Source organism: Struthio camelus, chromosome 2 (genome assembly GCF_040807025.1).
Source record: "Struthio camelus isolate bStrCam1 chromosome 2, bStrCam1.hap1, whole genome shotgun sequence".
Lineage (NCBI taxonomy): Eukaryota > Metazoa > Chordata > Aves > Struthioniformes > Struthionidae > Struthio > Struthio camelus.
The window spans coordinates 68,545,305-68,561,000 of NC_090943.1; the positions used below are offsets into that span (position 1 = coordinate 68,545,305).

The 15,696-nt window shown below is 37.8% G+C and overlaps 1 protein-coding gene across 9 annotated transcripts in view; it reads left to right on the top strand.

The window, feature by feature from the left end:
• Positions 1-15,696, top strand: part of FHOD3 (formin homology 2 domain containing 3) — a 414,657-nt gene that overhangs the window by 364,621 nt on the left and 34,340 nt on the right. For all 9 annotated transcript variants that reach the window (XM_068936172.1, XM_068936173.1, XM_068936165.1 and 6 more), the window contains 2 exons: positions 4,602-4,721; positions 5,150-5,311. In XM_068936172.1, coding sequence (XP_068792273.1) covers positions 4,602-4,721; positions 5,150-5,311 — 282 coding nt within the window. The remainder of the gene's footprint in view (positions 1-4,601; positions 4,722-5,149; positions 5,312-15,696) is intronic.

Genomic DNA, 15,696 nt, shown 5'->3' on the forward strand with positions numbered 1-15,696 from the left:
TATTCAACGAGCACTGTAATCAAGTTGTGCATCGTGTATGATGAATCACATACCAAAATTTCAGAATGACAGCATATAATTTTGGAGGAGAGGTGAAGCAGAATTAGACTGTATGGGTGATTTCATTTGCTTTCTGACTTTCAGAGGCTCTTTCAGGAATCCCAGTGCAGGTATTTTCCTCTAGCTGCACTTCTGTTGCATTCCTCATGCATTGCTCTAGGTCGTTTAGGCAGCCCTCTCCTGTCTATGTTAATTTTATTTGTGTATCTCTCTGCTTGTGTGTATATTTAAGAATTGGTATAACTTTATTTGTTACGGATTCTGAGAAGTAGCACATGCTTCTCTGAAAGTGTCTTAACTTTATCTAGCCATGAGTACTGAACAATTTATGCCACAGCAGACTGATTTGCAGATGATACTGTTAAGTTTATTCAACTTTTGCTTAATTTTCTTAGATTTTAGGAAAGGCTTGCACACTGATGTTCAGTATATATTTTCCTAATTATGAAATTTTATTATATCTTGAAATGTGAATTTCTGACATAAAAAACATAGAATCTGTGTATCTGACTTGAGTATTTTTGCCAAATTTTTCTCTAGTATAGCTTCTTAGCCTTCTTTGAAGTTGGCTAAATCCTACATTTCATGTGAGCTGAGTTAGCTGTAGCTGTTGATCTATGTCTATGCCTAGAATTTCTGTCTTCCTCATCAACATTTAAAGTACTGCTAAAAAAGTGAAAGATGCTAATAATTTTCATGTGGTTGATCCTGTAGTGTTTATGTCACAAGGCTAACAAATTGTCAGCTAAAATCCATAGAAATAGACTGCTAGTATCAAAGGTCTCAGATATCTAAATTACTCAATGAAGTGATAGCGTAAGACAGAAGCAAGATTTTTATCCTTGTTGGAAGGCGACAGGCCTAAGTGTAGTACTTACCGTAAGATGATGCAGGAAATAACGTAAAATAACTGTGGCAAAATAGGAGAAGCATATGATAAGCAGTTGAACAGACAAACATATCTATGACAGCCAGCTTGGATCCTGATTTGGCAAAAAGGAATATATAGGATGAGACGTCAGAGGTGCAAGAGAGAGATAGCTGGGGCTCTCCATGAACAAAAGATTAAGCTTAAGTTCGAGGTAACCAATAAACATAAGCCTTCTTTAGACTGACGTAAGATACCATGAGCGAATACAATTATATATATAGTTTAAAGTAGTTTATATTGCTGTTTAATAGAAGAGCCCCACAACCTGGTAACATCCTTCTGCTCTGTGTTCTTGCAGAAGATCCATCTGCAAATGGGTAAACCCTTCCTGAAACTTAGGTGCCAAATCACCTCCACTGTTTTTGTTGATTTTTGCCCAACATTTACATGATTTTTCTTTTTAAATAAGGAAACTTCATAACAGTTCAAAATATACTCATATTATTTATCAAGTAACACAGGTATTTTATGTAGGAAATCAGTGACCCTGACTATTATTTCCATTAGGCTGCAAGTTTTAGTGAGTTCACAATGTCAACAGCATGAAAGTAAAGACCTGCATTATTGACATAAGGCCAGGCTCTGGGATTGTCAGACCATTCCTTAGACTTATTTGCAAATAAACTGAGACCAAGATTTCATCTAAACAGAACTCAGCTCCATCTCTGATGGCCTACAGGAAAAATTACATTACATTTTTCAATAAAAAGATGAAGTTATTTATCAACAGTGGGATATTGTTCATGTTTGTAGAAAGACTTCACAGAGATAATGAAGGAAGTTGTCTTTCTTGAATTCAATGTAATTAGCTAAAATAATTCAGGGTATATTTATAGGGAGCAGTCTTGGTCTGTGAGAAGCTGAACTAATTGAGTGAATGCTCCTTCTTTGCTATTTACAGACTGCGTACCAGTGGTTGTTAAAGTACAATTGCAGCTTTCACTGTAAGCCATTTGAGCAGCAGAAGGTTTTATGTTTTGTATGAATTTTGATCATATTGATGCATTATTTTGGATATTCAAATTTATGCATCTAAAACAAACAAAGGAAAACCCTTTCCAAATAATCTGTTTTAAAAAATTGCGTATGTATAATGTTTTAAAATGTCAACATGTACAAAAGGTACTGCATGCCTACCGTAAGATCATCAGTGGAACAATAATTTTTCTTACTGTCTTTTGGTGTCATATTTTAAAGGTATAAACAGAGGAGGTAGAGTTTCGGCTTTAAATCTTGATTTTCAGTCTTTTGATTGCTCTGTTCCTGAAAAATGACATTGTGTTACTACTAGTTCTTTGTACTGAATTATTTATGATGCAGACACTGTCAAATTTCATTATTTCAAAGGGAGTTTAAAAGTTTTAGAAAGAAGAATAGAATGTTTAGTTGTCCTAAATCAGACTTTCTTTCTCATGATCACTCTGGGTAAATATATCTTTATTGCTGACAACTTTAAAGGATCATAAATGGATATAAACTGGTGTAGAAATGAGAATGATTAAGTTGGAAGAGAAAAGGGTTTGGTTTGGTTTCTCTTCTGAGCAAAAAGATTTTTTGCAATCCTGAGTCTTGTCTCCCTGGAGATAGTAGGCTGGGGAAATAAATCTTCAAAAATTGCACTTTTGAGTGGTGCTTAAACTGTCTGAAAATTAAAAAATGACATCAGAATTTTCTGAAGTTGTACAGTATGCAGGTCCTGATACTTTCTATTCTTTTAAAATTGCATGAAAATTACAGCAGGTGAGTCTTGACTATATGCAAATAAGGCAAATTGCATTTTAGTCATCTCCAAATTCCCATCCCAATCAAAGGTTTTACACCTCACAGAAATGCTCGCATGTGAACTTGTATAGGTGCAATAAGCTCAACTCATTACCAGTACAGTGGATTGTGTACTCTGGAGCATCTGTACAGAACGTGTGTGCTAGGTCCTCCCTGTCCCAGGCACGTTGGATTCATTGCACACGTGTAGCCAAGTCAATTTGTGTGTGTCTTGAGCATTTCTGTGGGATTATCAGGTATCTCACAGCCAGAGATTCTGGAAAGGTCCTGAAGTATAACTCGTGTCTGTTTATACAATGTCTAGAATGCTGGATTTGATTCTTTTTCAATGATACAATAAAACCAAAAGTAAAGCATCATTATAAACGTGTACTATATGTAAGAAAGCCTAAGCTTAAATATCTTGCATGTGAGTAGCTGAATGAAGGGCTATGGTATGGCCTGCTTGTAAGCCTTTTATTCTACCTTTTTATCCATCTTCAGAATGCAACCTTTCAGGAATGATTTTAAGAGAGTTTGCAAATCGATGCAAGTTTTACTTGGATATGAAGTTTTAAATATAGGGTTCAAGAGCCTGTATTTACAGCAAATTTATAGCAGTTTGATTCATCTTTGTAATGCAGCAAAGCAGCCCTAACTTGTAAACCAGTTCATAAAACTCAGTGCAGCAGTTTTATTGATTTTAGTTTAACTCGATAAAGTCTTGGAATATTTAGCACCTTTCTTTTGATGTATAAATTACTTTGCTCTCCATACCATCTTTTAATTTGTTGCAAATTTACCATACGCTTTTCTTTTCAAGAGAGCAATTGTTCTGTATTGACTGGAAATGCATATTTCCTTCAGTTCCCTGCTCTTATTTATTGCAAAATATCACTACAGTTGTTGAATGAGCCATCGTATTTCCCCTAGACGGGAAAGTTCTCAAATATTTTGCTTCTTGGTCTAGAATAACAGCTTAATTTTGGCTTCTTAGATCATAAACAGTGTAATAATTTGGGAAAAGAATGCTGCTCATAGATGGCTAGGATGACTTTGGAAGATAGAAACAATGTGAACTATATGTACTTTATTGCGCATACAAAATAAATAACCCTGGGCCTCACACAGAGACATAGAAATAAGCTCACTCATCTCAATTAGCCTCCCTGTCTTTCTTTGAACTCTCTGGTGTAGTTCACTTCCCGAGGTAATGGAACAGAATTTATGTTTTCAAGTCTATCAGTTTACAGACCTATTCATAGATAACGTGTATGGATGGAAGATGCATTAAGTTAAAAGATTAAAATGAGACCACTTTTGTAAAGCTTGATATTTGCGGTGTTTTTTCAGTTTTAAAGTCACTCCAGGACTCATAACTCAGAGGTGGCCACCACTTGGAGAGAGCTTTAGGGTCAGGGCTACAGTTGTCAAGTAAGACAGGACCTTAACTTTTTTTTTGTTTTTCAAGGATTAAAAAGAGCAGTTGCAAGAAGTTTCATTATCAGTGTGTTTGTGGTTTTTTAATGCGTCTAATTCAAATACGACAGCCCCTTCAGAGATACTACCTCTTCTATTTGGAATCACAGAATATCCTCAGGACAAGTAAGGCAATTGCATACATAAACAAGCTACATTAGGAAAATATTTTATGCATTTCTTTGCTGTCCTTGCATGTAATTTATTAGCTGGAACGTGGAAGAAAGCCAGCACACATGGCCAGTTTGCTCTCTGCAAGACGCCAGTTCAGGAACTTTTTGCAGTCATTTATCTAAACCATAGAGCTAAAAACTGGAAGCAACTATAGCAAACTACAGCCTTCACTTTCTTGCTTCTCTTCTCATGGCAGGAAGTTGCAGAGCCACTTTTAGACCTGAAGGAAGGAATGGACCAGCTGGAGCATAACAAAACCTTGGGATTTATCCTTTCTACTCTCCTAGCCATTGGGAACTTTCTAAATGGAACCAATGTAAGCTCCCGTGCCCCTGCCTCTCCTCGACAGAAGTGTTAGCAGTTACAACCCCATGTTTGTTTCTTACCAGAAAAGCAGTTTAGAAAATGGAACCTACTATTTCTTTTAATTTTGTTTTATAAATGTACTTTGCCTCTTTCAGCATAATGTGGAAGAAATTTAGAGCCAGGTGCTCTTCTGGTTTAAGTGCCTCGAGTTCAGTGTTGTTGCTCCCCCTTCAAACCGAGAACTGTTCATGAGTCATTTTAGGCCTACTTTTTAGCAAGTTAAAAATAATTATAATAATAATAAAAGTGTTTTTGCTGTAGGATTCTTCTTCCCCTATTGCCCCTTCTTGCTAAACATTTTCTTCTACTAATCTGCAGGGGAAGGAGTAAATATTTTCATTTAAAATTACTTCCCGTTTCCCCCTCCTCTTTCTGCAGGCCAAAGCTTTTGAGTTGAGCTACCTCGAGAAGGTTCCAGAAGTCAAGGACACGGTGCACAAGCAGTCCCTCCTGCACCACGTCTGCACTATGGTGGTGGAGAAGTTCCCAGACAGCACCGATCTTTATTCAGAGATTGGGGCCATCACTAGGTCAGCCAAGGTATGTCTGGGGGGGAAATATAAATATAAATATTATATAAACATATATGTATATGTTCATAAAAGGTCTAAAGTGCAATAGTTGTTATTTTTTAAAGTTTTTTATTATTCTTTGATGTTGTTCCTCCCTGGTCACAGCACTTTTTATGAGCATAGGTATATTGTGTCATTCTCATGGAATTGTAAAGATGCCAGTACACTTCCTTTAGAGCTTCGTCTCTTGTCTGTCAGGTGGTTTCCTCATCCAGATAGTAATAGGTGACCATCTTATGACATCTGCCATGAATTTCAAGCAATAGTACTTGCTTCCTTGAGCTTACCTCACCTATAAAAGTTATGGAAATAGCCAACTATAATGGTAGTTATTGTCATTAATGTATATAACTATTAGGAACAATTTCAGATTATTACTTTATTTGACTAATATCTTCAGCTTTATTTTGTCATTTGGGCAAATCTGTTTTCTTAATGCAAATACTTCTCTTTATATATTTCAAAGGCAATATGAAGAAGGCCCTTTTCATAGTAATAAAATTGTCTCCAGAAGAAAAGTGTCCTTGGAATATTTTGTGTAACTCCTTTTCTGTCCTCCTTATGACAATAATTTTGACTATTAGGAATCAGGAAAGTTAAATGTAAATGAAGGAAACTTGTGGCAGTGCCTCTTTTGAGAAGCAATAAGCCATTGACTAGTGTACAGACCTGGTTGTGGGCTACACTTGGCAAGCAAAATGTTTGTTTCTACTGCTAGTATGCATGGTAGAAATGCTGTAACTTTGAGCTCTCAGAGTGTGAGTTTCCATGGATGATACCTGAAAACAATATATTGTTCATTAATGGAGTAAACGTGACAGAGTATCATCAGGAGATAAGAAGCATGAAAACTGTTTTTGGTGGTCACTTCTCACATAAAAATAGAAGTAGTTACCAGAAAGAATCCATCTAGTCCAGTGTCTTGACTCTGACAACAGCCAATGCCAGCTGCTGGAAAGGCAAGCACAAGCAACTTGAAGGAGGCAGAAGAGCTCCTCTAGAAGATCTTTTTTCTCATAAGTCATGATAGTCTAAGCTCTTTAGATCCATCAAAATGGAGAAATGAATGGAAGAAAATCATTTTTAAAACTTGAAAAATAATATTTTGTAAAGCTCTGTAAAAGTTAAATCTTATCTGGGCTCGTAAAACAGTTCTTGTGGCGATGAGTTCCATAGCCTAACTTTGCTGATTTCCTCTTTCTTCTCAGGATTTACTGGTTGAATATATTGAACCGTCTCAACTTCTTTTATCTCTCCATTTTGTGGAATCGCAGAATAATTTAGGTTGAAAAGGGGCCTCTGGTGGTCATCTGGTCTATCAGACTGTTCAGTGCAGGCCCAACGTAAACTGGGGTGCTCAGAGCCGTGTCTCAGATGTCTCTGTCTCAAATCATCCTTTTGTGTCTTGTTTTTTAAAGCTTTTCCCTACTTTTCCTCCTCCTTCTCTATTGAGATGGGTTAAACGATAGCAAGCACAGCATTCCAACCTTTCTTTATAACAGTTATATGCTTACTAAGTATTTTTTTTCCATTTCATTTGCAATATCTTTTATTAGATATCCAGAGATCTGGGGGCTTGTTTTTGTTTGGTTTTGGTTTGGTTGGCTGGACTGCTGCTATCCTTTTCTCACCAGTCTTTGCTAAACTGTTCACAAGGACATCCAGGTACTCTTCTGAGCTGATGGTGGCAATTTAGAACCATACATGGTTGGACCATACATGTCCATCAGCAACATACATGGAAGAGTCCAAATTACTGCCTGCAAAGTGCATTTCTTTGCAGTCTAAAGTAATGGCCGTGATTTGCTGAAGTATTTCCCATTCAAATAGATCAACTGCTTATCTCTTAAATCCCTAATAATCTTCTCCAGTCAGGACTATTCTGAATAATTTTTCACCCTCTGTAGATTTTACCCTCCTGGTGAGCTTCCTTGTTTCCAGATAGTTTTTCAAATATGCAGCACAAACCATGAGACACCTGCTGTTAACCCTGTGACCAGATGAGAATCAATATGTATTCCTTCTTTACTTTTGCTCTCTTAACCTCACACTTCATTAGTATACTCCCTGAGGTTTCCTGTCAAGATTTTGAAAGTGTGATTTTCTTTATTTGTTCTCATCTAGCCACCATTTTATGAATATACTCAGAATATAGTGATTTTCTAGATATTTTATTATTATATTTTTATTTATCCTTTAAACCAGGTTACAATAATAAAGCTTAGAGCTGTGCAGTTCCCCGATCAACCTTGTTGTTTTTGTAAAAGACAGTTCAAACTTTTGCTATCCTCTGGTTCTGCAAGTAGCTAAGTGTAGTGAAAACATACTAATTTTAGCTAGCTGCTCAATTGCTTTATTTTAATTACTTTCAGAATTCTTGGCTTCTAGTTGTTTGATGGTTTGTAATCTATCCTTCCTGCTCCAACATATTTGCTGCTGCAATTGAATATTTGCTATTAGCTCACATCTTTTTAAAAAATAAACGTTTAAAAAAAAAAAAAAGGAAGTACCAGAATAGGTTTCTCGACAACATCCTCGATGGTGAAGCTGGATGAAAAGAAGCCATTTTGCTTCCCTTCCATAAATCTTGTCTTCCTCCGTTTCTCTCTTTCCTCTCCAGTGATCCTGGACCTCTTACCTTTTTTTCTTATTTTGGATGCTATAAAGGAAACTGTGGGGTTTGTTTTTTATCCTTAGATATCTGCTCTTTGGATTCCATCTCTGCCCTTCTATTTTTCTTCTTGTATAGCCTATGTTTGGGCTTCATTTTATTGCCTTTCCTGACATTGGTTTCTCAGGAAGAATCATTTTTGGAGTTTGGAGGGTTTTTTTTTTTTGGGGGGGGGGGCGTTGTTTTTTGTTTTGAGAGATTTCTCATCTCTTAACATTTAGGTATACTGGTTTCTTACTTCCTGCTTCCACTCTTTGTTAAGAAGTTATTTCATTTTTTTAGACTGTGACCAAGTTAATCACTAAATTGAAAACTACTGTAAAAGAAGAAATCCATTGTCTTTCAAAATCCACAGCGTTATTTACTGTGTACTTTTAAGTGAATCTTCTATTTTTCAGTCTTAGAAAGTGGAAGAAAGCTTAACCCAATGCTGTTGTTTTTTTAAACAAAAATTTTAGGTCAGAGATGATACAAAACTGAGTACGATCTTTCAGTCTGTGGTTTGCTGTTCTAGAGGCCCTGCCCAAAGAGAATGAAATTGTGAAAGGCCAGACAAAATCACATTAGGAGAAATTATAGCCTTAACCTTCCCCATGACGCCCAAGGTCTTCCTCCTTGGGATGTTCCTACATGCATTATACCACTGATGGATTACTGTAACAAGCTCTATTCCCACTTGATCTTAGCTGCCACAAATCAGAGTTAGGACATGGAAGACATCCAAGCTGCCCTCTTCAAGGGAATGTTCACAGAGTAGGCGAAATCTTGGTTTAAGAAAGCTGACAGAAAAGGAGAAGTAATATTTCACTGTGGATTAGGCTGCGTTTTGAGCTCCATTTCGTCTATAAACATCTTTCAGAAACCACAAAGGCTAAACAATTTCCATGCTGTAGATCAGCAGAGATGCCCCTTCCCTTGAGATGCACATCGTATGAGCATTTCCTAAGCCTTAGTTCATTTAAAAAAAAAAAAAAAAAGACTGGCTCACTAGAAAGGAGTTAGAAAGACCAGAAACAAAACTGTAAAGTTATTGCAAAACCTGTGGCTTTTTGTTGAACTGCTGAAGTCATAAATGCCAAAGAAGCAAACACATGTTAAAAAAGAAGCAAAAAATAGAATTCTAGATGAATAAAAATATTCATAGTTGTATAAAAATAGCTAAAATCATGCAAGACCACTGATAGTTTAGGCTCCCATGATTATAAGCACTTGTTTTTTGTTCTTTCACATATTTTTTAAGTTGTTTTTGCACTGACATTGTACCAGAACTAATGCACCTAACACAGAAACAGAGTTTCAGGCACCCAGCTTTCTGCAGTTAAAACCCAGCATTGCTTCTGGCAGTTTCCTTACCAGTATGACATAGAGAAGCTGTGTCAGCACTAATATCTTCTCCGTAACTTAATAAAAAATGTATTCTTATTAAAAATCTTCATCTTCTCTCTAATCCCCAGAAATAATTTTCCCCGTGCCAGAAAGCTGGCCAGCTCCATACATTGAACTGGTATTTGTCTTTTCCTCTCACTACTTTTAATTTACTTATTTGAGTTGTCACTAAGTTGTCATTTAAGTTGTCACTATTTCTTAAGTTGTCACTATTTCTAACCCCTGCAACAAGACCCTTGTGCTGCACATGGTAGGTGGTGGAGAAGTAGGCAGCTTTTAAAAATAAGCAGGAGGAGACGTTAACATAGGGAAGGGAGCAAGGACTGCTGGCAGGAAAGAACTTGTGATTACATTGACACATGCACTGGGAAGCAAGAGGTCCGCAGCTGCCTCCCAGGTAATCCAAAGGGCTCAAGCATGGATCTGTGGGGAAAAAGGAAGTGGTTGAAGAGGAAATGTTGTTCTGGCATACTGTGGCTTCTGCTTCATACGCCTGAAAGAAAAAGAAGGAAAAAATAAAAATAAAAGTGGGGAAGATCATGCTGCTCCTGCTGCGCTTCAGTGGGCCTTCGAGAAGTCTTGGTGGATAGAAAGGATTTGTGTGCAATTATCACTGTCATTCAAGTATGCTTTCCCTACATTATTTAACACAAAAACAAATGCATAATTTGTATTATTTTCCATGAAGAATGACTTGGGTGCTGGAAAGAAAGGGTGCAAGGATTGTTATGGTTGTATCATTCCTTTCAGTGCCAGCTTGCAGGGATCGCTGCAGCTCTTCCAATTACTGACCTGGGTTAGCAGGAGCAAAGCTGAAGAAAGAGCCACAGTATGAGAGAGAGAGAGAGAGAAAGAGAGAGAGATAGAGAGAGTGCTGACTGCGTGGCAGCCTCGGGCAAGGGGAAAAGAGCTTCAGAGGAGTATGTGGCAAGTGAGACTTCGGTATTTTGTCTGCAAGAAAGCAAATTCAATTTAGCATATGGAGCAGGAATTTATGTGTGGAACAGGTTGCCGAAGGCGGTTGTGGAGTCTTCATCCTTGGAGATATTCAACAGCCCTCTGAATAGGGTACTGAGCAACCTGCTGTAGGTGACGCTGCTTGAGCAGGGGAGTTGGACTAGATGATCTTCAGAGGTCCCTTCCAACCTCAACCATTCTATGATTCTGTATATACCCAACAGTATTGTGGTATTTCATTAACAGTCCTAGTGAAATGACTGCAGGTAGTTTTGTACGTGCCGTAACACCAACTGAAGTGACCTACATCACTACTTACTAGTATTGTTCCTCTTCCATCCCAGATCATGAGGGCTTTCATAAAGAATTTGCAAAGAGATCCCTTATTAGTATGTTTATTTTAGATTATTTGAGGAACTATAATGCAGTGGAAATTTGTAAATAATTGAATAGACTCATCTGGTTCTCACCCAGTAAGTGCCTCTGTCCTTTAATTTTTAATCAGTGGGTTGATATGGGTGTTCTTAGTTCCAAAATTGTTTTGGTGATCTGCCATCTCTGAACCTCGAATTAGAAATGTATAGACAGAAACTCCTTTATGCTTTTACTTGCTTTTGAGACCTAACATCTGCTTCACTTTAAATATGACCAACAGTGTGGAAGCTGGGCTAACTTTGGTCTTCGGATGATTCTTGTTACACTCAGCGAAGCGAGGCAGTCTCGACATGCCGGAGTAGAGGTTGAACGTCCGCCACAGACGGTCGCTGCACTTAAATGACAGTGTATTTGCAAGGAGCAATTCTCAGAATTTCCTTTGGCCATGAACCAGCTCGGGAAAAGAGGAGGATTCATGTTCCCTGCCAGAACTCATCCCTTGTGATAATGAATGATCTGACCCTAAATTATAAACAACCCAAACTAGGCTGTGGTCTACTATAGAAACCATCTTGAACTTTGAAGAGAGATCTTTTCTGTGATTATATATAGCTTTCTGTTGCACGTGATGAATTTATTGTGATTTTTAAGACTTGTGAAGGTATTGATCCTATATTTAATAGCCCTTTGTAGATAGAATAAAAACAGAGAATCCAGGGCTTGCTTAGAAAATGTTTGGATTTGATATGTTCACCACAAAACAATCTTTGGTAATAGACAATAAATATAGTAACAAACAATAGAAAAGCTATAAAGGATACTGAGGCTACATAAGTTCTTCGCTGGCCTTCAGAATAAAACTTTGGATAAATTGCAGTGATTTTTGAGAAGTGCTTTTCAAGTAGAAACCTTAGCTTAATGTGGGCTTGCGTCATCAGTTTCCCTTCCCCCTCCCCCCTTCAATCCAGTTGCCAGGTTTCTGACCCTGTTTAAGGGTTGGATGTAAATACAGGAGACCGGAATGTTAATGTAATCAGATGCAGCATCTTTGATTTGAGTATAGTTCTGTACTCTCGGTAGCGGTGAGCTTTGCCCAGAGAATACAGATTTGCTTGGAAGACAAAACCTGTGTGGAAAGCACATTCCAGATGAGGGAATTCAGAAGAAAAATAACCTTTTCTCTTACAATAGCTGCAGTGGTTTGCTGTGTACAGCAACGTACTCCTAGAATTGTATATGCTGCCTTAAGGAGCATATAGCATGAGATGCTTAAGGTTTGAACCAACTCATTTAATCACTAGCATCACCTGAAAGTAGCCCTCCTTCTTCCCTCTTCCGTGGAACAAATAATGAGTCCAGTTCTTGCGTTTCCATGAGATATTTGTGGCCAACAGCTGAGCGCCTAGACAAATGACAGCCCAACCCAAAGACTGTTGCTCTCTGATACATGTCCTCCTTGAATGATTGAGACATGATTTGACATTAGAAAGTTAGAATTAGAAAGTTTTGAATTTATATATGCAGCTGGTGATATTGGATTTACTGTGTTGATCTTGAAGAAAGACATTTTAAAGGCCAATATTCATGGAATCTGAAGAGGCGGGGAAGTAAATACTGAGCCTCTTGATGGTAGTGGCAATTTTTGGGTGGAAACCAGTCATAACAGAAGGTCATTTTGGTAGTAGATGTATCATGTGATGTTGTAGTCTTAATCCATCCAATGAAGTGTGAGATGGGAAACTTTTTACTATTTTTTTTCTTTTTCTCCGAAGGTTTTAACACCAGAGAAAGAGTAGATGACAAAAGAAAAGAAAGAAAGGTGTTAAAATGAGTGCTGGAGTGACTGGCATGTGGTTTGAGGGTGTCACTCTTGGCCTGAGTGTTATTTGTGCAAAATATGATGGTACATTAAATTGGCAATTTTTTTTTTTTTTGAGTTACCTGTTGATAAGTTACAGCAATGATTTCCTAAATGAGGCTGACCTCGCAGGGCTTGTTATGTAAAATACTCTTTAAATCCTATTTGAATTAATTATCTATCCCTGGATACTCAACTGGCGTACAACAGTCTTCTGAGAAGTACCTATGTAGATGTTGAACAGTGGCGCTTAGCCAGTGATTTCGTGGATAAATAGCAAATGGTTCAGAATATTTTTCAGCTGATGAGGTTGTCAATGGAGAAGGAACCTGGCAGGAGAAAGGAGGAAGATATCAAATATATCCTAGGCGCATTTAGAAAGTTACTTTCTCTGAGTTAGTTTACAAATCAAAATAAACATTGTAGAGTGTCTGAAAGAAAAGTAATTTTTATTTTGCGTAACAAGAGCCGAAGTCTGCTGTTTATTTTGCCTGAGGAGAAAAAGAGAGAGATTTATTTTTAAACTTGTAGCATAAGATAATAGTAAGCAGGACCAGCAAGCTGCATGTCCTTTGCACATGTGTATATAGAGTTAAGGAGGAGGAAGAAGAATGTATGTTTCCACCTTCCTCAAAATCCCAAGGGCTGGACACAGCATCGATACGCTGCTATCCAGCAAGAAAGCCTTAATGACCGTCTCAGATAGCTGTTTCTTTGTTCAGTGGAGCATAATTATAAAATGCTGCTACAGCAGTCAGTTCTTCTCCAATAACCTCCTCTTTTGTTGTCTCGTGGAGGCACAACTTGATGCAAAGTTCACCTAAAATCAGTAACAGTATGGCCTTCCAGCTGGAGGGAAGAATTGGTGCATATGGCCCTTCAAGAAAGGAAGGAAGAAAAAAATATGATTCATCTCTTTCTACCACTATGCAATGTTAATTAGTAGAGAGTTGGAAACAAGCACATAAAAAAAAGTACAATCTACATTCCCTTGAGAATGATGTGATGCTGGCAGAAAAGTAGTATGTTATTTCATATGCTTTTTTATGTGTGCTTTATGTAGATTAAATAATTCTCATTATTACTCCACACACATTCTTGTTCTCCTTATCCCCAAGCTACAGTATATGTCCCAATGACCATTTATCATCACCTTTAATGTTATAAGAGATTTGTAACACCTTCAGTGTTATAAGACATCCCCAACTGAACACCAATAATAGCAGCAATGACATAAAGGAGATTAGAAGGATATTGCTGAACACACTAATTGCTTTGAAAAGTTTGGGTGCAAATACTGATCTAGGTTTGGACCACTGAGCTCATCTTTCACAGCCAGTTATCTCAGTTAAAGAGAGGTTAAACTATTGTTTTTCTGAAGGATTTGCATTGTACTTGCATTTTTCACTGCTGTTTCATGATACAAACGTGTGTAAATGGGAGGGGCTTGTTGGCCACGCAGTTGCACACTGAACAGAGAAGAGGATCTGAGGGTGGCAAACTCTTTAGTACCCTACTTTTCAATGAAATCGGCTGTTTATAATTAAGGGAGCTAGCGACTGTCTGTGTTAATATTCCAACACATTACAAGGCGTAGAAAATGTACACATTTGCAGAATAAGAGCATATTACTTCGATAGGGTTGGGATATGTTTTGCCAATTAAAAATATTTACCACTATTTAAAATAGCGACGGAAAGCCTGCCTAGGTGAGAGTAGATATATAAGCTTAAGATACACTAATCGTTAGCATGCTACCTGAATAATGATACGCCTATCCAAAACAGCCATCCTGGATCCTGTTTGTAAGTATATAAGCACTATATGTAAGCAGGGAAGTCTAGTTAGTAGGTGAATGATTAGAGGACCTTTGGCTGTGCCACACTGTGAAGATTATGGCTAGTTGCTTATCTGAACCCCTTTTACACTGAGAGTTGTTGGTGTTTGAAGCCTTTCAAGCTTTCTTTAAGTGTAATTGTAGTAGGTGAGCAAGTGGCCTACAGCAAGCTTGAACTGGTGCTAGTTGTGGGGCGAATGGGTGTGCTATGTGCATTCATCGCAGGTACCTGCACTGCTTGTGACCTCTTGGGAGCTGCTGCCTGATGGTCCTGGCATGCTGTGAGGTGAAAATCTGGTAGGAGAAACTCCGCTGTTGAGTCACGCCTGGGTTATAAGTGTTTATGAGGGACAGGGAAGAGGCAGGCTGAAGGGGACAGCACATGGGAGAGAAATGGTATGAGTGACAGCCTCAGGAAAAATGAAGATGAGTGCGGTTTTGGAAAAAAAGGGAGGATGATGGAGGAGAGATGAAAGCAAGGTGTGTAAATTAAGGAGAGGAGATGCACTAAGGGTGGCCATGGCATTATGCTGTTTCTCATTAAAGAGCATCATGTAGTACTATTGCTATCTGGGAAAAAAAAAGCCTGTTTTTTTTCTGTGGTTTAAAATGTCATCTAGGAAGTGCTGTAGTGCTTCAAACTACCAAATCTTTTGACACCATTGGTGGAAGAGTCCACATATTTTTAGCTTCAGATTTTTGCCTGTGATTCAGCCTGAACTTTTAAATCTCATTTCTGTAAGATTTGGTAGGAAAAATCCAGTCACCAGGCTAGTTGGTTTTGGTTTTTTGTTTTGTTTGTTTTGTTTTATGTTATTTTTAAGAAAGACCTGGAGACTTAGCTGTGTTAGTTAGGATTCTGTTGGGATGCAGCTTCTAAAATGTGCACCAACATGATTAGAGAAAACAGATATTTTATGGTGTATCATATGCATGAAAAATTTTCACTTAACTGTAGACCTAGAGCGTTTACCTTGCAGAAATGCAGTGGATTTTGTGTCTCTCTTCACCCTTAGAGGCTTGAACCTGCGAGCTTTTTGGTGCATTAAAACTCATTCTGTTGCCAGTGAAAGCTGTCATGTCATAAAATAAAAGGTAAAAAGCTCTGCTGTAGTGGCTGAGAGAGTTCCCCGATCAGGTTGGATAACTCTTTGTGGTAAGATTTAGCCTGCAGGGCTTTTCTAAATAGCAGAATGGATCAAAGGATGTTTTAATTTCCTTGTGAGAGGAAAAACTCATCACTTTAAATCAGGGCTAAAATGAGTCAAA